This window comes from Ylistrum balloti, unplaced genomic scaffold (assembly GCF_031769215.1).
Source record: "Ylistrum balloti isolate Yb309-2 unplaced genomic scaffold, AGI_CSIRO_Ybal_v1 Utg370640, whole genome shotgun sequence".
In the NCBI taxonomy this organism is placed as follows: domain Eukaryota; kingdom Metazoa; phylum Mollusca; class Bivalvia; order Pectinida; family Pectinidae; genus Ylistrum; species Ylistrum balloti.
In genome coordinates, this window is record NW_026782390.1 from 52877 (window position 1) to 76105 (window position 23229).

At 34.9% G+C, this 23229-nt stretch overlaps 2 protein-coding genes across 2 annotated transcripts in view; one reads left to right on the forward strand and one right to left on the reverse strand.

The window, feature by feature from the left end:
- Positions 1-23229, forward strand: part of LOC132557191 (uncharacterized) — a 54635-nt gene that overhangs the window by 28088 nt on the left and 3318 nt on the right. Inside the window, exons 31-46 of the mRNA XM_060221688.1 lie at positions 317-407; positions 1673-1796; positions 2443-2590; positions 2804-3012; positions 4066-4231; positions 4592-4711; positions 4961-5036; positions 5541-5574; positions 5824-5956; positions 14863-14971; positions 15468-15629; positions 16426-16579; positions 17819-17894; positions 18850-18937; positions 20237-20448; positions 20795-21080. Of these exons, the coding sequence (XP_060077671.1) occupies positions 317-407; positions 1673-1796; positions 2443-2590; positions 2804-3012; positions 4066-4231; positions 4592-4711; positions 4961-5036; positions 5541-5574; positions 5824-5956; positions 14863-14971; positions 15468-15629; positions 16426-16579; positions 17819-17894; positions 18850-18937; positions 20237-20448; positions 20795-21080 (2188 nt within the window). The remainder of the gene's footprint in view (positions 1-316; positions 408-1672; positions 1797-2442; positions 2591-2803; positions 3013-4065; positions 4232-4591; positions 4712-4960; positions 5037-5540; positions 5575-5823; positions 5957-14862; positions 14972-15467; positions 15630-16425; positions 16580-17818; positions 17895-18849; positions 18938-20236; positions 20449-20794; positions 21081-23229) is intronic.
- Positions 9743-10909, reverse strand: LOC132557200 (galanin receptor 2b-like). Its single transcript, XM_060221696.1, has one exon. The coding sequence runs from the start codon at positions 10907-10909 to the stop codon at positions 9743-9745; it is 1167 nt and encodes a 388-aa protein (XP_060077679.1).

Here is a 23229-nt window from a genome sequence, read left to right on the forward strand (position 1 = left end):
GTATATACTGTGTGTCAGAACGATAGAAGGTATATACTGTGTGTCAGAACGATAGAAGGTATATATTGTGTGTCAGAACGATAAAAGGTATATATTGTGTGTCAGAATGATAGAAGGTTTATATTGTGTGTCAGAACGATAAAAGGTATATATTGTGTGTCAGAATGATAGAAGGTATATATTGTGTGTCAGAACGATAGAAGGTTTATATTGTGTGTCAGAATGATAAAAGGTATATATTGTGTGTCAGAACGATAGAAGGTACCGGTATATATTGTGTGTCAGAACATTTCTGTATCACCTATGTTATTTACAGGTAAAAGGCACCAATGGTAGGAATCTGTGTATCCAGGAGGTACTGGAGAATGTGTGGAATTACCAGCCACACTATCCACATTTCTACACAGGTAAGTTGTATTTAATACTGTCAATAAACAAAAGAAATGTTTGTAACTTCTCAATGATCATACTCTATATTTTGTACTATACAGTTATATTACCTAATCTAAGGTTTTCCCTTGTTCTGATTGGATAAGAGATCATTGAGTGCAGGATGATATATAATATATAGACTCCCATGTTTCTTCATGGAGAATAGCTTGACCATATAGACCCAGGAATATGATATGTGTGTCTTAAAGGATAACTTGTGATATTCAGCAATTTGTTTGTTAAAAGGTTTTAGAAATTTTTTGTAATCTGCTGAGAAAATAGATACATTTGTTGATTATCTAGTATTTGTCAGAAAGCTCCATTTCAAGAAAGAATATTTCATAAACATTTACAAGGCAATAATCAAATAACCTTTATATGTGTAGCATACAAATTAAGGGCCTTTTGATTTTGGTCAATATTGTGTTGTATCAACCAGGTAGGAAAAATATTAAGGGTGACTTTTCTACCAGGTTGAGAGAACACCATATTGACCTCATCAAATGTCCATAATCAATAAATAACACACTAGGTCTGTCGTTTTAAGTTCAATGATTACCATTTTATGCAGTAAAATATGTATCCTGCTACAACAGCTGTGACTTCATATGTTTCTTAGATGCATAATGTGTGATAACTCACGACTAAGGAAATAAAATTTTATCAGTTATAAGAAATCATGTTGACATATTCTCTTACAACTCAAACTTGTTGATTTATGTGTTACACCACTGTTATTGTGGAGACTATGTTTATGTTGCCTTCCACTCATGCTTTTATCCGAGTTTGGTTAGGATATCTTTTGATGGCTGTATCGTTCTTTATTAATATATAAAATCCTAGACCACTATCAAATCATTTATTTTTGTAGCTCTCTTAAAAATACACCTATTCTTGAACTAGTGATTTCTGGTATAGAATGAATTCTAGTTTCTTTCTATTTTAACAGTTTGTAGGTTTAGTGTACCCATGAAATGAATGAAAATTATTCCCAAAATAAAAATTAATTTACAGTACTCCTGGAAGATCCTTTTTTTTTTAATCAGTTTTACTGGCTCAATACAAATATCAATCTTTTAACTCTAATTTTGGAGCAATTGAACAGCACTACATAATTATCATATGAAATGATATATTAATTATATCATATGTGTAATTTTTAAAGATTTATCCATCCTATTTACAATGTAGAACTGCCAGTTTTGGGTAACTGTTCCAACATCCTGTATATCCTTTCCAGAGATTTGGAATTTCACTAGCAGCCTGATCAAGCAGTATGTTGTACAGTACGGTGACCTCTCAGTGACCTTGGGCCCAGTTTATGACCATAATGGTGATGGACTGGCTGATACCAATCTAACCAGGTACTGCTGCTGTGGTGTTGTAAGGTAGTCAACAGAACACTGGTTTACTTACTGATGAGAGATAAAGTAAAACTTTTGATAATACAGGTATTAGCATTATGAATCTGCAAAATAGCAAGGATGTCCTTGTATGGGTGTAAGTTTTGAGAGTAAATATAATTCTTTGCACATCAAACAAGAAACTTGTTGGAATCCCAACTGTCTGGTAAGGAGAGCCTTTCTTTTTAACTTGAATCTTTAAGACATGGTAATATGGGTATTTTTACACCAACAGGCTGAGGTCTTAAAAGAAAAATGAAATTACATTGCCCTAAAAATTGTTCAAAGCCTAAATTTTCACAAAATTTAATATCATTTCCACGTACCCATATGTCTCTATATAGTGTTAATTTATTTGTCAACAGTATGAGGTGTTTGTATACCCATAGATTTGAAGAATGCTAAAGTGTTTTAAAGTCATTAATTAGGAGTGACAGTGTGTTCCTCAACACTTTGTTATACTGATTTTTGAAAATCACACCATAATGACTTTAACTAAATCTTGATATCTTCAGTCTGTTGTTTCATCTTGCACAAACTTAAATCAGTAGTTTTATAAAGGGTATGTAAAAAATTGTCTGATAATTTTTTTATCACTGATTCATAGTCTAGAGGCAGAAACCCCATCCCACATATTTGTGGTGATGATGAGATGTGCTACACGTGGACAGGTATACCCCTGTAATGGTGATGTGGATTCTATTCTCGTCCAGGCCTTACTTCTTCCCTACCTAAACTACACTCCCAACTGTTTGGTAAGGACAACCTCTCTTTCTAACTCAAATCTTTAAGACTTGTACTTTGTCTTAAAGTCTGGATTAAAATTGATCATATATCAAGAGACTTTTCCTGAACTAAGTGTAAAGTAACTGGATGGGGACAGGCAATGTTATTGTGACTTGACTCCAGTATTTTATCTCTGAAAATATAGAATCATATTTTCATTAGAATTTATCTTTACATTGCAGTATCCATCAGACTACCTAAAGGACAACATCGCTCGGGTCCGAGATGTTGAGCTGCTGACTGGGCTACGTTTCTTTGCCGAGGATATCTTTACTGTATCAAAGGCTGCCCGACTGAGGACGCATTTGTCTGAGAAGTTATGGCCATCTAACAGTTTGAGGACATGGATTGAGTCTTCATGTCCAACAGCTGAGGACACATGTACATCTGGGTAGGTACGACAGGCTGTGGCTGGAATCTCCATTGGTAAAGGACTCGTGTACATCTGGGTAGGTACAAGAGGCTGTGACTGGAGTCTCCATTAGTAAAGGACTTGTGTACATCTGGGTAGGTATTAAAAAGAAATCTCCTTTTCTTTAAAGTTTTGAGATCATGTGTCTACATTAAGTCAATCATACCCTTCATATCTGAGAGAAAGTGTGATAATTCACTGAAAGCATCTGTGAACTGTACCAATCCATGTGTTATGTATCATAGAATCATCTTTTGCTAGACATATTTTGGGTTGTATTACCTTGAGAACAGCCAGGGTTATTTTGTGACAAAGTAACCTTGTGGTAGTTTGTGAATACCTTGTTGAACACCACATGGGAGGCCCACTAGATGTTATCCAGTCCTGGATGGTGATTTATTTCAGCATCGTTAGAAATACAAACGGACCCAGTAAGGATCAAACCATGTGCACATATCCATATGTGGTAGCAAAGTCTGATGTACTGCTGACTGAGCTATCACTGCCCCAAGCTTTGAAAATCTTTTAGAAATTGCCTAAAGTACCAGCAGGCTTCAATGGTAGAGTTAATATTTCTGTAGTTTTTTCTGGGGACAGTGGTACTCATTTTCCAAATCCTAAATATTGTATACAATTGAATAATTGTTTGCATGAAAGTTTATAGATTAGAAATTTGTGAGATGATATCTAGGATCATATTGGTCCTTCCTTTACCTTATATGACCTTCATGATTTGGGAAATAATTGGTCTGGAGATATTTAATAGCTGAGTAATATTTTCTCATTTAAATTGCAACATTTTTCATCTTGCAAAATAATCTATCGTTTTCTACAGCATAACATGTTTGAATTTTCTGTGTGTATTATATTTTATAGTCATTTGCAGGATTGGAGGGGAAATTGCCTTGTAGATTTGCAAGATAAGTAAAGAAAATAATATCAGTTTGGAACCGTTTTTATCTAGTAATGGTTTATTTAATATGTACAATTCCATATCAATAATATATCAGATCTCTGTTTTTATACTGCCAGCTACCAGCCCTTGCTCCTGATATCTCTGGACGGCTTCAGAGCGGACTATCTGTTACGTAATTTCACACCCTACGTGGGCCGCCTAAGTCAATGTGGGACTCGTTCACCTTACATGAGATCTGTGTACCCAACAAAGACTTTCCCAAACCACTACTCCATTGTGACGGTAAGTTACTGTTGGAAAAAGTGTGAACAGAAATATTTTTTTTCCAACAGAATCTTAAAGAAAATGCCGAAAAGAGACAAACCCTTGTACTTATATTACATTCATGCCACACCAACCTGCTCCACTGTATAACATCAATATTAAATTTGAGGTATTATGTAAAATCAATTGATGAGTTATTTAAATTCTTAAAAACCATTCTGCTTCTTCATTTTTGATGTTCTCTCACTTAAAGCAAAATAGAATAAATTATGAAATATGAGTAGAAAATGTCCCACCTGTGACTAGATGTCTGTGGAACAGCTTGAGATGAGGATATATTTGAATGAAGAGATGGAGTACATGCATTTCCTGTTGTAGGGTTTGTACCCAGAATCTCACGGGATTGTGGACAACAGCATGTTTGATAGTGGTATAGACAGTCTATTCAAGATTGGTCAGGGAAGTTCATTTGATCCACGATGGTGGCAGGGAGAACCGGTAAGGATGGTACTTGTGCACCATTGTATCTCACCATTTACTGTATCAGGTGTTACTTTCAGGGATTCTTTTTTTAAAACATTTTTCAAGGAATAGTATGAAATCATTTTAAAAGAAAAGATACTTCGGAAATTAAAGACAGAAAATTATAAACATTTCCAATAAAAATAAGCCTTATGTAGATGTTATATTGCTGTCAGCTTTTTCAATTCTAATGGTTTTAGTTTAGTGATAATTTTTGTTTTACAGATTTGGAGAACAGTTATGAATAACAACAAATCAGCTGCCACTTTCTTTTGGCCTGGGTCTGATGTGAAAGTTAACGGTAAATATTTATTATGATTGTATCTATGTCAAAAAACATTAAGAAAATACCACCATGGTAACTTAATCATAATTCAAACTCAAACACAGAATAATACCAGGTGTTCTGGAAGAGTAAATGTCTTCTGCTTCATCAATGACACCCACCATATGCAAACCTAGAATAGCATTATATAAGCATAAAAGTTTTCCCCTGCAATGTCATGGTGAAGAATAACATGAAACATCTGAAAAGTGTAAATATTTAGTTAAATAATGAGATTACTCTATGTTTGTTAACTCTGTTTTTGTGATGATTAATTTTATTGCAGATCTCAGTTTCCTGTCAAAATTCAGACTAGTTACCCAAAGTGTAACTTAATCACTTATTTTGCATAATATTGCAAGATGAAATAGTTTGATTTTCATCAGACAATGTCTGTTGCTAGTAATCTTAAAAGTCAGAGGATAAAATATATATTATGATAGTAACAACTGTTTAACGTCCAAATTTTATTTCTTTCAGGAACATTCCCTACCTATCACAAAAAATATGACTCGTAAGTATCTTACTTCTGGTTTTTACTTATGCCCATGTACTTTGTTTTTTTTACATTTTGTATTGTGTGGTATAAAGTATACAGAGCAATCAAGCGTGACCCTTTAAATCATGATACACTTTCTCAAACTTCAAAAGTCATGCTCTGAATGTAGCCTTTACATTTGATTACAAAAAACACATTATTCTAGATGAAACATTACTTCCATTCCTGAAAACTTTTAAAAAGTTCATACCTCTTGTTTTGTAGGAAAGTTGGTTTCAATACACAAGTAGAACAAGTACTTGATTGGTTGACCAATGAAAAGCCTGATTTTATTACTCTCTACCTTAACGAGCCAGATAAATCAGGACATACCTATGGACCTGACAACATTGTAAAGGTTAGTGTTTCATTCGAAGTTAATATTCTGTACAAAACAAATCTAACACTGTAATAATGGCCAGTGTTACCGACAAGGACAGGTGGTGGTGATGCTCACATAGGTCACTGCATACTGAATTTGGCACAACAGACATGTATGAAAGCCAATCCATGATTTATTTGGGGTTAATGCTTTGTCCACCCTTCCATCCATCCCTGTTTGGAGAGTAATTTTGCTTGCATGGAGACAATGATAATGAAGCTTTGTGTATACATTGGTTATACTAAGCGGATATGCAGTGTACTTAATTCAGAGTCTGAAACCTTGTGATTACAAAACTATTACCTTCATTAAAATTTCGTGTCCAGTAAAGCTGTATTCAAAGAGTATTGTACAAATTCATTGACACTCTTTGTTTATTAACTGCCTTAACTTGAAAAAACTGGCCTCATCAATTTATAAACCCATATTAAGATATGTTCCATTTTAAGCTTTGCTGAATATCATGGCATTGCTACAAATAGGTATGCACTGACTCTGTTTATGCTGACGTTTTGAAAATGATATTCCGTCAGTTATTTTTGGACAGGTATACTACTCAAACAAGCATGTGTTACATATTCTTTAGTCTAGCCTCCAGTCCCTCTCTGTTCCTGCTGTTTCTCTATCAGATTCAGACAGTCAAGACATTTCAAGTGACTGAAAATGGTTTTCAGTGTAAAAAGGTTGGAGGTGACAAGAACAAAAACTGATATATTTTTTTTTTAATGTTTTACTATAAGAATTGCCAACGGCCACCAGAAAAACAGTGTGAAGCAAGATTAAACATCCTATAGTATCACAGTTGCTAATTTTTATAGTCACACAGGCAGGTTTTAGTTAATTGGAACATAATTCAAACAAGACTATAATTGTTACCTTTTGGCTCTTTTGCATGTTTCAGTGATACATCGTATACCTTAATGTAAGATATGATAATGTACAGTGTATGTTGTATATTTGAAATAACTAATGTTTGTGAAGTAGTTAATAAGAGTCAAGGAAATATGCAAAGATTATAAAATATACTCACAGATGATTGAAAACAATTAAAGTAATAGAAAATTGGAGAATTCTGAAAAATCAGTAAAAAAATTTAAGGTTGAATTATTGAAAATTTTAAAAAGTAAGGTGAATACAAAGAACAAAAGAAAAATCTCAAAAATCAAAAAAATCAAAAATAAAATAAAAAATATGTTTGTCACATCTAAGTCTGAAATCAAGCTGTTATTAAACTACGTTATTTATCATCAGCGTTCAATGATCTTGAATAACATTTGTAGAAATGTACATATTTATAGAGTTACTAATTACCAACAAATACTGTATAAACCTTGTAACTGTAATAATTGTACATGACAGTTAGGTATCAAAACTGTACTCACCATACAGGATGAGATTCAATAATGTAGAGATATCACAGCTAGTAGAGATATCACAGCTAGTAGAGATATCACACCTAGTAGAGATATCACACCTAGTAGAGATATCACAGATAGTAGATATATCTCACCTAGTAGAGATATCACAGCTAGTAGAGATATCACACCTAGTAGAGATATCACACCTAGTAGAGATATCACAGATAGTAGATATATCTCACCTAGTAGAGATATCACAGCTAGTAGAGATATCACACCTAGTAGAGATATCACAGCTAGTAGAGATATCGCAGCTAGTAGAGATATCACCTTGTAGATATATCTCACCTAGTAGAGGTATCACAGATAGTAGATATATCTCACCTAGTAGAGATATCACAGCTAGTAGAGATATCACACCTAGTAGAGATATCACACCTAGTAGAGATATCACACCTAGTAGAGATATCGCAGCTAGTAGAGATATCACCTAGTAGAGATATCACACCTAGTATATATATCACAGATAGTAGATATATCTCACCTAGTAGAGATATCGCAGCTAGTAGAGATATCACCTAGTAGAGATATCACAGCTAGTATATATATCACAGATAGTAGATATATCTCACCTAGTAGAGATATCACAGATAGTAGATATATCTCACCTAGTAGAGATATCACAGCTAGTAGAGATATCACACCTAGTATATATATCACAGATAGTAGATATATCTCACCTAGTAGAGATATCGCAGCTAGTAGAGATATCACACCTAGTAGAGATATCACAGATAGTAGAGATATCGCAGCTAGTAGATATCACACCTAGTATATATATCACAGATAGTAGATATATCACACCTAGTAGAGATATCGCAGCTAGTAGATATATCTCACCTAGTAGAGATATCACACCTAGTAGAGATATCACACCTAGTAGAGATATCACACCTAGTAGAGATATCACACCTAGTAGAGATATCACACCTAGTAGAGATATCACAGATAGTAGATATATCTCACCTAGTAGAGATATAGTAGATATATCACACCTAGAGATATCGCAGCTAGTATATATATCTCACCTAGTAGAGATATCACAGATAGTAGATATATCTCACCTAGTAGAGATATTACACCTAGTATATATATCACAGTTGTACACACAAGTTACATATCATAATTGTACACCTGGTAGAGATTAACAAACAAATTTATCATTCTAAGGTGAGATAACTCTAAATTACACCTCACTCTGTCTACTTCACACAGCAGTGATTGATTATTCCACACTTTACAGTTAGATATGAGCTGTTGTAGTCATGAATTGTATACACTGCTAACTGCCCATGAATTTCGTGTTAGAATAGGTGATCTGATTTTGACAGTTCTGCTACATATCACCATACAGAGAGGAATAACATCAAAGTATGTGTGAATTTTTTCGATGAGACACAACAGTTTATCTCTCCACAGCAAAAACAGGAATGCACCTGTAAAGCAGGGGAGAGATTTTGATTTTACATACATGTACCTGGGAGAGATGATTGCAATGTTACATACATGTACCTGGGAGAGATGATTGCAATGTTACATACATGGTTTAGATATACTGCTACAGATATCACAGTTTAGGGGTAGAGATATCACATCTGTAATACCTGATTGATATTGTCACAATATATATCTAATTCTGTAAAGCATTATAGATCTCTCAAATGATATACTCAGAAATTTTCCAGGTTTTCCTCTGTTTTTTAATGGTTACTGTACTGTCTACATCTTTTTGTCTAAGAAATATCTGATACAAGCCACACACATGTCTATGCTCTTGTGTCTGATGGACATGAAATTCCAGCATTACAGTGTATATCTCTACAGAATAATGCACAATCCTGTGTGACAAAGACATAGCGTTGTCCACTATTACTCTAATTCATCAGGGATATGGTCCTCCACATATTCCTGTTTATCACAATTATCAATATTTCTGTTTTTGTGAAAACAGTTATCAAAGTTCATACTTATAAAAGTTTACCAGGTACAATGTTCCACATATTTCTGAATGTGACAGATATCCATATTCGTGCTCTCTTCTCCACTTGTCCCTTTATGTCACAATTTATATTTCTGTTTTTTTGAGAACAGGTACCAACATTCACACTTACATAAATTTACTAGTCATATAGTTCTCTAATTGTCCCTGTGTATCACTATTATCCCTGTTTTCGTGAGAATAGGTACCTATTCTTACTGGTTAATTGTTCTCAATATGTCTCTGTGTATCATATTTATCAGTATATTAGCATTGTCTCTACCCTAGTATCTATTAGGTATTTATATTTTACATTTACCATTGTGTGGCTTGGTACGATCAAACTGTATTCTCCTTGCCATTAATCTATGAGGACCCTGTGCTCTCCACGACAGTGTTAGATTCACGCCCAGTGGTGAACACTCTCTGAGGACTGACTTTGTTCACAGGTTTACAAGATGTACACAGTAAGAAGTCTCGGAGCTGCCGTCTGAACTTTGTGCCCACCATACAATACACAGTGATATTGAGACAGCTGTTGAGAATGTTCAAGATCTCGGTGACGGCATTGATGATATCAAACTCTTTAGACGTTGGCGATGATAGTGATGTAGTTTCCTTGATGCATATCCCATTCTCTGACATATGATTTACAAGCTTGTAAAAGACCATGATTGATATTGGAAGGTTGCACACCATGTAGATGATGACAATGAGGAGAATGAGAATGGAGAGGTTTCTGTTAGGGTTCGGGATATTCGGCAGGCCGACACGTATCCTTGCAGACCGTCTGACTTGAAGGAAGAGAAGAAGGTTGAAAGTGGCAAGAAGGATCCATGGAAGGATGTACCAAAGGAGAGGAATGATATAGACATGATAAGTACAAGGGTAGAGTGTGTCACGTCCTAACTTTGTCATCACTCGCACAGAGAGACTGGACGTGTTGGCGATGTGGTATTTCTGAACTCGAAATGAGAAAAAGTTGGGCAAAGTTAGAATGATCACAATTGCAATAATTCCTATGATACACACTCTCACAAGGAACGGAGTGCATGACCGCCTAATGGTCAATGGATACCTGATGGCCAGAAACCTTTCTATTGACAAGGTCAAGGTTACAAAGCTGGACACACCTAGGGCTATCCAATGAAATGGTTCAACATAGATATCAAGGTAGGCACTGTAGTGTAAGACCATGTATGTATCTTGAGCCTCTGTCAAGAACAGATTATAGGTGTTATAACGGAAAAATGCTGTGATGAGCACAAAAGTGTCAGCCAATGACAAAGCTCGGAGGTACACTGCTATTGTAGTTCTCCTCACTGATTTCCGTGACAAAATGATAAATGCCAGAATATTGGCCACGATTCCTAACACTATCAAGATGAACATGATATATCCGTGACAAATCTTCCATAGTTTTATCCGGAAAAATATTTTTTCATAGTCGCCAGCTGTCAGTCGGTTTGTGCTGGTCATCTCTGTTGTCATCACCTTACTTAGATAAGTTGTTTTGTTATTGAGACTGGTCATCGTGTCTTTGATGGGTGTGTTTACCTAGAGGTGGAGGATGGATAATAACTATCGTTGTGTTTTAATAAGTTCCTGATAAATATATCCTAAAAGATCACTAGAGAAAGTTTATCACTGTTGGAATTTGAAGTCTGCTCCCTGTTTCTTCATTCAGAAGTGTCAAATATTTCTTACTTTTCAACAATAATGGTTTGTTTAAGTCAGTGTTCCTCTAGTCATTGCAACAGACAGTGCAAACTCTAGGAGTATTCTGATACAGTTCCTCCCATCATCACAGCAGACAGGAGTTTCCAGCAGTATTCTTGTCTAGTTCTTGTCAATGTTCTTATGTCTGTGGTACCTTGGTAATGTGCCTTCCTGTGTCTGACCAGAGATGTTTCACTAGGAGATGCTCAGACAGTTGTAACTAACTCCACAACACCATCACTCGAGCTTTGATTATTGTGTTACACCAGTGATGTCCAGTCTGCGGTACTTAAACTATCTGATGTCCAGTTCACTGTATCTAACTCCCCGACACCATCACTGCAGGACAAGTTATTGTGTTACACCAGTGATGTCCAGTTTGTTTTATCTAAACTATCCCGTGTCCAGTGTACCTAACTACCTGAGGCCATCACTTCAGGATTAGTCCTTGTGTTACACCAGTAATGTCCAGTTTGTTGAATCTAAACCATCCTGCATCCAGTGTACCTAATTACCTGGCACTATCACCTCTAGATTGGTCATTGTTTTACACTATTGTGAACAAATTTGATAAGCTCAATGATTTTCATAAAATTATTTAATAACTCATTGCGTTGAGTGTTAAGTCAATATGGTATATGTGGACTTGCGTAGGATGCCCTGGTGATATGGGAAGATCGAGTAATTAGAAGATAAGACCTTGCCAGAAAGGCTGTGGTCAGTGCAAGGTGCGTCACCTGTACTCCGTGGCCAGGTAACGGTCCTATCACCTGTACAGGTAGGAGAGGCACTGCACGGTCATCTGTTTACTTTGTCATCTCATTCAATTATAATACACTCAGGATTAATCTTTCATTTCCTCGGATATTTTGTAAAATTCTATATGGTAGCAAAGGATTGTTTTTTGAATATCCACTCTTCATTTTTCTGTTGCTGATGTTTGCTCTGGCACGTATTTGGTTTTCTGTCTCTAGTGTTACATTCGTTGTGAAGGAGAATTGATTGGGCTATTTCGAAACTGTGAAATGAACACCTTTAAAGAGCATTGTACACGGAAACTCCAACCACAGTGTATTTACATCCAGTGACATGATTGGCAATATGCTATGTTTCCTTTACTCTGTATATACTGTAAATCAGGATATTTTGGTTGTGGTTATATTTTGGACTATTTAGCACCTGGCAATGCCAGATATTCTACACACACTGTTATCTGATCTATCATTAGGGGATGTAGTTTTATATCAGTAATATTTTCATGCTCTCGAAAATATAGTTGCCGTACTGTTTGCATGTGTTGGCAGAAAATGTATCATTTTGTCCTTCTTCAATAAAGGTTTTATTTATAAACTCTGTGTTTTTTTCCTTATAAATTGTTGTTTTGAATGTTGGTGTAAATATGAGTGCTGCTCATACTGAGGCTCAGTTAAATCCACCTGGTATTGATATATTCCTTGTGCCAAAACAAAGCAAGGCATTTTGCTAACAGCTGTACTGGCTATTTTAGTGACTGTATATAAATAGTTTGTATGTAGATTATTCAAAAGGAAGTTGGTCATTTGTGTGGGGCTCAGTATCTCTAGTTATACCTTCAAACACAACTACAGCATATTTCAAATTTAAGATAGCAATTGAAGATGAATTAATTAATAAACTGTTTATATCTATGTATGCTGTTTGTTACATGATTCATTAAAAAGGCCAAAATTTTACACAAATTTGATAGGAACGCCAAATTTATACACCATATAAACCATCCTATTTTGGTGAAAACTGCCAAAATTTCCCAATATCAAAACAGTCACAGTATTGTATACACATAGCATACAAAATGGTCACTTGATACAGGTAATGTCATAGAACAGTGGTCACTGTGTACAGGTAATTTATAACAAATAGGTCACTTGATACAGGTAATGTCATAGAAAAGTGGTCACTGTGTACAGGTCATTTTATAACAAATAGGTCACTTGATACAGGTAATGTCATAGAAAAGTGGTCACTGTGTACAGGTAATTTATAACAAATAGGTCACTTGATACAGGTAATGTCATAGAAAAGTGGTCACTGTGTACAGGTCATTTTATAACAAATAGGTCACAAGATACAGGTAATGTCATAGAAAAGTGGTCACTGTGTACAGGTAATTTATAACAAGTAGGTCACTTGATACAGGTAATGTCATAGAAAAGTGGTCACTGTGTACAGGTCATTTTATAACAAATAGGTCACTTGATACAGGTAATGTCATAGAAAAGTGGTCACTGTATACAGGTAATTTATAACAAATAGGTCACTTGATACAGGTAATGTCATAGAAAAGTGGTCACTGTATACAGGTAATTTATAACAAATAGGTCACTTGATACAGGTAATGTCATAGAAAAGTGGTCACTGTGTACAGGTCATTTTATAACAAATAGGTCACTTGATACAGGTAATGTCATAGAAAAGTGGTCACTGTATACAGGTAATTTATAACAAATAGGTCACTTGATACAGGTAATGTCATAGAAAAGTGGTCACTGTGTACAGGTCATTTTATAACAAAATGTTCACTTCTTGAAGGTAATGCCATAAAAAATATTGATTCATATGCCATTATAAACACAGTGGTCACTATAGGGAGGTAACTTAAGTACAAACTCTGGTCATTTTATAGAGGTTTGTGTAATACAAAGGGTTGTCCTTAGTTACAGTTTATGGCAGTGTGTCAAGTGTATGTGTTAGTCCCAGCCAGGAAAGATAACCTGATTGTAATTCTTCAACGTCATCTTTAACTCATTATGAAATTCAAATTTTAATTGACGCAAAATATCAAAATAACAATGAGAGTTTCTATGGAGACAGAACAGGATGTTCTAAGGACATAGATGTTAGATTACTGGGAAATTAGTGAAGGGTTCAGATCATCTCTCACAATCACACAACGAAAACTTGTATCTGCTTGTACTTTAGTGTCCTGTCCATAAATGTGCCATATGTCATAAAATGATAATGGTCTCCTGGCTAGAGGACAATGGTCTCCTGTGACTTGTGACATTAACGTTGTTTAGTTGTCCTTCTATAAGTCAACCAATTCTACCCCCACAACCCTACTGATTTACAGCTAAATAGGGTTCCATTTAGTACAAAACTTATTTCATCACAGAATGTGGTTCATTTGTAAGATCTCAGAAGTCTTCAGGATAAGATGTTATTGAATATGCAATACTGAAACCCAGCTGTAATCACATCAGTTAAACAAAGAAACTATGTAGCTTTGTAATTTCTTGTTCTTCTGAAAGAAAAAAATGAAATTGTGAAAAGACAACTGATTCTTCATTAAAAGATGTTTTTGATGACCTACATGTAGTTTAAGGTTCCTTGTACTGCTTCAACTGTAACCAGTTGGCGATACTTCATTTCACGATTTTAGTCACGTTGTGCATAGCGTCAGAATGGCTGGTTACCAACAATCCACATGTACACGGCTCAGAATTATAGTATTTTTCATCTTTTGATGGTCGTTGTGAATAACATATTGGAGACTTCCTGTAGAATTGTTAGATCAGATTAACATTCACTGATAACTTAGAGAAGGAACGGTAGAGTCTCAGAAATGTTATTTATTTTATGTTTGTACACAAAGTACAGGCTAGTGAAGGTTAAAAGGTCACACTTACCTGGGTATCTTACGATTGTAATTCATTTTAGAGAATTCGTTAAAACAGAAATAAAGTGACTTTTAGATATGGAGATTATACTATTCTGTTTTCATTGTACAGATTGGTCTGGCGTTGGAAAGAGTAGATGCAGCCATCGGTCAGCTGATGGAGGGACTCTTTCACCGTGACCTCCACAACTGTGTGAACATCCTCCTTATTGCCGACCACGGTCAGCTCCTCTATATACTGCCCGTTAATCAATGTTCTATTTAATTTCAAATTATCCATTTTGGATTGCTTCACAGAATTTTGTCAAACATTGTTTTTAACAAAGGATCGTACTTAGCCTGTTAAATTTCCTCAATCTGGACTATTTCATGTATAAATGGAGTCTATTCTCTATGATATTTGTGAGACCAAATTATATGTGGAATGTCATTGTAATAGTGATGTCATTGTTAATATAGAAGAGTCCTTGATATTATGACAACAAAATTTGAAGAATTTTTTTAAAGAATAAACTAAAAGTTTATATCTATCAATCAGATAGGAATGATGATGGTATACACAGTGTTCCCTGTTTGGTATACACAGTGTTCCCTGTTTGGTATACACAGTGTTCCCTGTTTGGTATACACAGTGTTCCCTGTTTGGTATACACAGTGTTCCCTGTTTGGTATACACAGTGTTCCCTGTTTGGTATACACAATGTTCCCTGTTAACAGGAATGTCCAGTATTTCCTGTGATCGGTTAGTACTAATGAAGGACTACCTGTCTAGTACAACTCTATCCAAGATGCACCTTTTTGAGGGTGCATTTGGGAGGATCAACAACCTTTACTCTCAGAAATCTTCCAGGTCAAAGATGAGACTTGTCCCTGACCAAGGTAAGTCCTGTCACCTTGCCAGGTGTTCTGATTCCAAGCAACTTTTTTTTTTCTTGTCCAGGTGTATCAGATCCAGGTGAATTTTTTCACCTCATCCAGGTAAGACTGTCATCAGAAATAAATGGTTATATCACTCCAAGGGCTTGATAATGTCTTACTCTCTTGAGACATATATATGTTACTCAGGTGTCTAGTGTCTGTCCTGGGCAGAACTCTCTCCCTGTTAAATGATGAAACCAATGTCTGAAATCTATTTCTTCTGTAAGTTGAGAATGAAACCAGAGTTTGGTCAAATTAACTCCAGGGATTGACATTTCAGGAAATGAAAACCATAATCTAACTCAAGTTTGACAATTCTCTTGTTTTAAGTTTCTCCGATGACTCTTGATGTTCGTTTCGGCTGTAAGAATGCATTTTAACCATAATCAGCAGGAAACAATGTAGAAAATAATTTCATGATTTTCCTCTGAAAGGTAAATAAAGTGACATGGTTTTAATGATTATGAAACAAATGTACTCACATATTGTTGTAAGGTTTTTAAACCATCTTAAATTGATTGATTTTGCATTGCATTTTACTTAAAAAATTGACCAAAAATTTGTGAGACAACATCAGACTTAACTGAACCTAAACTTGCCATGTTCTTGCTCTACAGAGTAATAACAAAGCTGTAAGATTGATCTCAAATGGTATCTATTGTCTTAATGTTATGTTTTCATTACTATCACTATTTTGTTCTTTAAATCAAAAAATGTTTTAAACAGACTCGTTAAAGATTACTGTTCTCATTTACAGTACCTGTGTCAGACATCATTTCTAATCTTACCTGTCATTCACACTTCAAAGTCTTCTCGAAGACCTCAATTCCAAAGCGCCATCACTATGCCAACAACCCTAGAATTGATGACATCATCATTGATGTGGAAAATGAATGGCTTGTCACAGAGAAGTAACTTTCTGCAGCTTTATAATACCCCTTGTATTTGAAGAAGTCAATATGAATGAAATTAGAACTTTCTAATTTTTATTTAATCATTAATTTTTTCTTAGCAATGATTATGCTGAATTAAGTTCACACACCTGTCCTTTGTAAATTGGAGCTGATAGTTGTAGCTGTGGTAGTTGTGGTTGGTATGACTCTTTTATTTTACCTTAACATTACATTCAATAATACAATTATTTCTCTTACATAAGAGTTATATAGTAACTACTTTCTGTGTGTGTACATCCCTCCTGTAATCATATAACCTTGACATTCAATAACACAATTACCTCCACTATTTCTCTTACATAAGGGGGTATGTAGTAACTACTTTCTGTGTGTGTACATCCCTCCTGTAATCATATAACCTTGACATTCAATAACACAATTACCTCCACTATTTCTCTTACATAAGGAGGTATATAGTAACTACTTTCTGTGTGTGTACATCCCTCCTGTAATGGTTGATAGCATTGTGTACAAGATTTTTGATGAACAATAAAATAGACAGATTCAAGTGACAGTCATATCCCTGATTAGATTTTATTGGTTATTGGTCAAGGATAATGACCAAAGGTCACCCTTGACCACTTTTGAAATAAAAATTTTGTGTACAGGATATCATAAGAACATCTGACAGTTGTAGTTCATATTCACATCATAGCATCACACTAAGTTTTACATCAGATTAAATTTTATTTCTTACTGGTGAATATCCAAATGTCCAGTTTTGTAATAAAACAAAATTTGTGTACAAGTTCTCTCTTGGACCCCTTTTTAGATTAAACATTCATTAGGTTTACATCAGAAGAAAAAGATCAGGGGTGGAGGTATGTCTATGTGAACACTTGCTCACTTTGTTTTCATTACTCCTGATTTGAAAACACTGTCAGTTACATTGTCTACAATATCATTTATAAAGCAGATTAACTATACAATGCTGGTGTGGCAAATTCTTGATTCAAATATACTGCAGTCAGTCATGTTCCATGTTTTAATACAGATGTGATAGTACTTGCAGTATTTTTACAGGAAGAAAATCCAATAATAATACCAATATATGTAAATTTCAGGCAATCCTGTTATCATTTAACAGAGTATAGAGCAAGATGATAATGCAAAACAGAGTAAAGTGGTATGAAATCCTACCATAATATTGGGGGGAAAATGCATGAAGAGATTTTTAAAAATAAGTTTTTGTTGAAGTGTACCAAAGTCATCTACCGAAGCCAAGTGTACTGGTGGAAATCATGGATATGATAACACATACAAAAGTATGCAGGTAATCCCACTCTTTATCACCCACCTATTCTTAGGTTTGCTAAGAAATACTTAGGACTATATTACTTAACATAACACTGCTAATGTATAAAGACTACCTGATACTGCTTTCTTTTTTGTTTTACAAACTTGATCAGCTGTCTAGGACAGCAGCAAATTTCCAACTTCTATTCTCACTTATTTCTCAATGCTATTTCTTGAGAATTACTTAAAGTGTATGATTTATACGTAGTATAGTAATTGTCATTTTAAGCTATATTATTGCTTGATTGAAGTAAATCGACCTGTTGATGTTTGACCAAGGTTGTCTTGTTAAAAGCTGAATTCAGTAAGGATCCTTTTGATATAATCTGTACCATAAACCTTAGGTGATCAGATTATGAAGCACTATTGTAGGATTTGATCTCAACTTCTGTTAATGTAGGTTAATGATCAGTGTCCAGATGGTAAAATTCTTCATTCCTTTTAGTAAAACATATGAATATAACAAAATAAAGATTGTAAAGACTTGTCCACAGATAACAAAAACCAAAGTCCTTTCTGTGCTTGTCTTGATTATATATCAACTGACTGTTATCAATATCCCTATGGTATATCTTGCTATTTAAACACATACAGTAAAATGTAAACATACTTACAGTAATTTAGCACAAAATCTGTTTTGGAAAATTAGAGCAATAATGAATTCATGCATCCACAAGACTTACTGTATAAGGAGAATCAAGAAACTGGAATTAACATAATCATGTTTTAGGGCAATACTTTTAACAATAAGACAATTTAACAGTAAAAATATGTAGATTTACAGTATTTACCTGTCTTCTTCCTTTTTAAGTATATCAAAGATGAAAAAAAATGAATTCAGAAATAGGGGTTTCCCAAATATGTCAACAGCTCATTATTGTTTCTTAGTGAAATGAAATAAATTATGACCGGATTATTTTCATGTGTTGTAGGCTTTGTTTCTGGCCCATGGTCCAGCATTTCATCAGAATTTGACAGTAAATCCATTTGAAAACATCGAACTGTACAATCTGATGGCAGGTAGGCTTTCAGTGTCACATACCAGTATTCATTGTAACGCGTGAAAGTATCATATTTTTGTAGGGGTACGACAACATCTAATTTGTTTTGCGATATGACAACATGAATTTTGTGTTCAGTTATGGCAATATTAATCATGTGTACAGAAATTGCAGCAATGATTTTTGAAAACCACAGTTCAAGCTCTTGAAGGGTTGCACCTACCAGTAGTTTTAGAATGACTGGATGAATTCTATGACATAAGTATTATAAACAGTGTAATCTGTATTGATACTATAGATGTACTGGGTGTAATTATTATAAACAGTGTAATCTGTATTGATACTATAGATGTACTGGGTGTAATTATTATAAGCTGTAAAATTTGTATTGATACTTTAGATGTCCTGAGTGTAATTATTATAAGCAGTGTAATTTGTATTGATACTATAGATGTCCTGAGTGTAATTATTATAAGCAGTGTAATCTGTATTGATACTATAGATGTACTGGGTGTAATTATTATAGGCAGTGTAATCTGTATTGATACTATAGATGTCCTGAGTGTAATTATTATAGGCAGTGTAATTTGTATTGATACTATAGATGTACTGGGTGTAATTATTATAAGCTGTGTAATCTGTATTGATACTATAGATGTACTGGGTGTAATTATTATAAGCAGTGTAATTTGTATTGATACTATAGATGTACTGGGTGTAATTATTATAAGCTGTGTAATCTGTATTGATACTATAGATGTACTGGGTGTAATTATTATAAGCAGTGTAATTTGTATTGATACTATAGATGTACTGGGTGTAATTATTATAAGCAGTGTAATTTGTATTGATACTATAGATGTACTGGGTGTAATTATTATAAACAGTGTAATTTGTATTGATACTATAGATGTACTGGGTGTAATTATTATAAGCAGTGTAATTTGTATTGATACTATAGATGTACTGGGTGTAATTATTATAAGCTGTGTAATCTGTATTGATACTATAGATGTACTGGGTGTAATTATTATAGGCAGTGTAATCTGTATTGATACTATAGATGTCCTGAGTGTAATTATTATAAGCAGTGTAATCTGTATTGATACTATAGATGTACTGGGTGTAATTATTATAGGCAGTGTAATCTGTATTGATACTATAGATGTACTGGGTGTAATTATTATAGGCAGTGTAATTTGTATTGATACTATAGATGTACTGAGTGTAATTATTATAAGCAGTGTAATTTGTATTGATACTATAGATGTACTGGGTGTAATTATCATAAGCAGTGTAATCTATCTTGTTACAATAGATGTTCTGGGTGTAAGACCAGCCCCTAACAATGGAACAAAGGGCTCACTCAACCATGTGTTGAAAAATCCAGTGCCAATCAGTAGGGCAACACCAATACAGAATTACACCACCTGGCGTATGGGGAATGTAACAGAGAAATTCATACAGGATTCCCTGAAGTACAGGAGTCAGTGTCTGGACAAATGTAACATCAATACCAACGCAACCCAGGTAGGAAGGAACATTGGCAGAAATGATATATAGAAGTGTCTGGAAGTACTGGTACATTACATATAGAAAACAGTCATCTCTGGAAGTAGAATTTTTTGATAGGGGACCAAATTTTGGACAAGTCAGTAATGATGCTGTTTGGTGTAACAATAATCCCCAATTGTGTTATAGATATAGATTAAAATAAATGTTCTAGATAATCTTTCATATTGGTATTGTCTTTACGTTATGAATGCTGTCAATGAGCCGGTGTATGATATTTCAAACACCTGATTTTAATACAAGTACACAATTTAGAATAATGAATTAAGGTTTTTAACTGTTCAACAATTCAAATGTTTTTCAGACCAAGGTTAATACAGAAGACTACCATATCGTGTTTGGCTGTCCTTCTCTCCTTATTTCACACACTCAGACCAGTGTCTATATAAAGAGTTACCCAAGTCATGTGACGGCATACAGCACAGCACTATTGGCTCCACTGTGGGTCTCCTACACACAGACCTCTGTCCCTTCCCCTAGTACTAACTACCCGACCTGTATCCTGAGGGGTTGGGATCTGCCACAATGTGAGGCTACATCCTTCACACAAGACTCCAGGCAGTATACATGGACTCCGCTGTACAAAACAGGTAATAACATGATATAGTAGTGTCGTCATCAGAGATGAGCAAGCATTGAGGTCAGTCATAAATGAAAATTATCTTCATTCTTTAGTTTGTTTCAAATTTATGTTGTCCGGTGGTGCTGTAGTAATGTAATTTCACTTAAAAATCCAGAGTTTGATTTTCAAAATGGATGTGAAAACATATTGGGTCACCTGTCTGACCTCATGGATTTTCTCTAGTTACTCTAGTTTCCTCCCACAGTAAGACCCCTTGTGTTTTTCCATTTTGGCAAGAGTGATTGATAGGAACTGACAGCTTGTTTGGAAATTCTAAAATAATTAAAACTTTATATTTCTTTCAAACCTGAAGTTAATTTGCTAGTTCACCAATTTCTTAATTACATATTGACTGTGGAATAAATGCTTGTCTAGGTTATAATATAAATATATCTAAAGTAAAGTGTTACTTACGCTGGAATGTCATGTATGATTTGTTGTTTTAGTTACTCTGTATTGATCATGACTTGCAATAGTTTAACCTCATTTTCCCTTGATTGACCGGTTGTTGTATACTTACCTACTTCCCTGGTATACATGTGTTGACCTGGTTTCTACATGGTTGACTTAGAATCTCTATTCTCTGTTTGTTTGACCTAGTTTCCTCTTGTATCTCTATGACTGACCCTCCATGTGTTTACCTAGTTTCTTCACTGTGTGTATTTGACCTAGTTTCGTTTCCTGTTACATTAACCTTGTATCTCTATGACTGACCCTCCATGTTTTTACCTAGTTTCTTCACTGTGTGTATTTGACCTAGTTTCGTTTCCTGTTACATTAACCTTGTATCTCTATGACTGACCCTCCATGTGTTTACCTTGTTTCTTCACTGTGTGTATTTGACCTAGTTTCGTTTCCTGTTACATTAACCTTGTATCTCTATGACTGACCCTCCATGTGTTTACCTAGTTTCTTCACTGTGTGTATTTGACCTAGTTTCCTGGTACATTAACCTTGTATCTCTATGACTGACCCTCCATGTGTTTACCTAGTTTCTTCACTGTGTGTATTTGACCTAGTTTCGTTTCCTGTTACATTAACCTTGTATCTCTATGACTGACCCTCCATGTGTTTACCTAGTTTCTTCACTGTGTGTATTTGACCTAGTTTCGTTTCCTGTTACATTAACCTTGTATCTCTATGACTGACCCTCCATGTGTTTACCTAGTTTCTTCACTGTGTGTATTTGACCTAGTTTCCTGGTACATTAACCTTGTATCTCTATGACTGACCCTCCATGTGTTTACCTAGTTTCTTCACTGTGTGTATTTGACCTAGTTTCCTGGTACATTAACCTTGTATCTCTATGACTGACCCTCCATGTGTTTACCTAGTTTCTTCACTGTGTGTATTTGACCTAGTTTCCTGGTACATTAACCTTGTATCTCTAGGACGTCCCCTTATTGTGTTTTCCTTGTTTCTTCAATTTGTGTTTTTGACCTAGTTCCTGGTACATTAACCTTGTATCTCTATGACTGACCCTCCATGTGTTTACCTAGTTTCTTCACTGTGTGTATTTGACCTAGTTTCCTGTTACATTAACCTTGTATCTCTATGACTGACCCTCCATGTGTTTACCTAGTTTCTTCACTGTGTGTATTTGACCTAGTTTCGTTTCCTGTTACATTAACCTTGTATCTCTATGACTGACCCTCCATGTGTTTACCTAGTTTCTTCACTGTGTGTATTTGACCTAGTTTCGTTTCCTGTTACATTAACCTTGTATCTCTATGACTGACCCTACATGTGTTTACCTAGTTTCTTCACTGTGTGTATTTGACCTAGTTCCTGGTACATTAACCTTGTATCTCTATGACTGACCCTCCATGTGTTTACCTAGTTTCTTCACTGTGTGTATTTGACCTAGTTTCGTTTCCTGTTACATTAACCTTGTATCTCTATGACTGACCCTACATGTGTTTACCTAGTTTCTTCACTGTGTGTATTTGACCTAGTTCCTGGTACATTAACCTTGTATCTCTATGACTAACCCTCCATGTGTTTACCTAGTTTCTTCACTGTGTGTATTTGACCTAGTTTCCTGGTACATTAACCTTGTATCTCTATGACTGACCCTCCATGTGTTTACCTAGTTTCTTCACTGTGTGTATTTGACC

Excerpts from the sequence above, each read along its gene's own strand:
- LOC132557200 (XM_060221696.1), bottom strand. The coding sequence starts at position 10,909 with ATGACCAGTCTCAATAACAAAACAACTTATCTAAGTAAGGTGATGACA.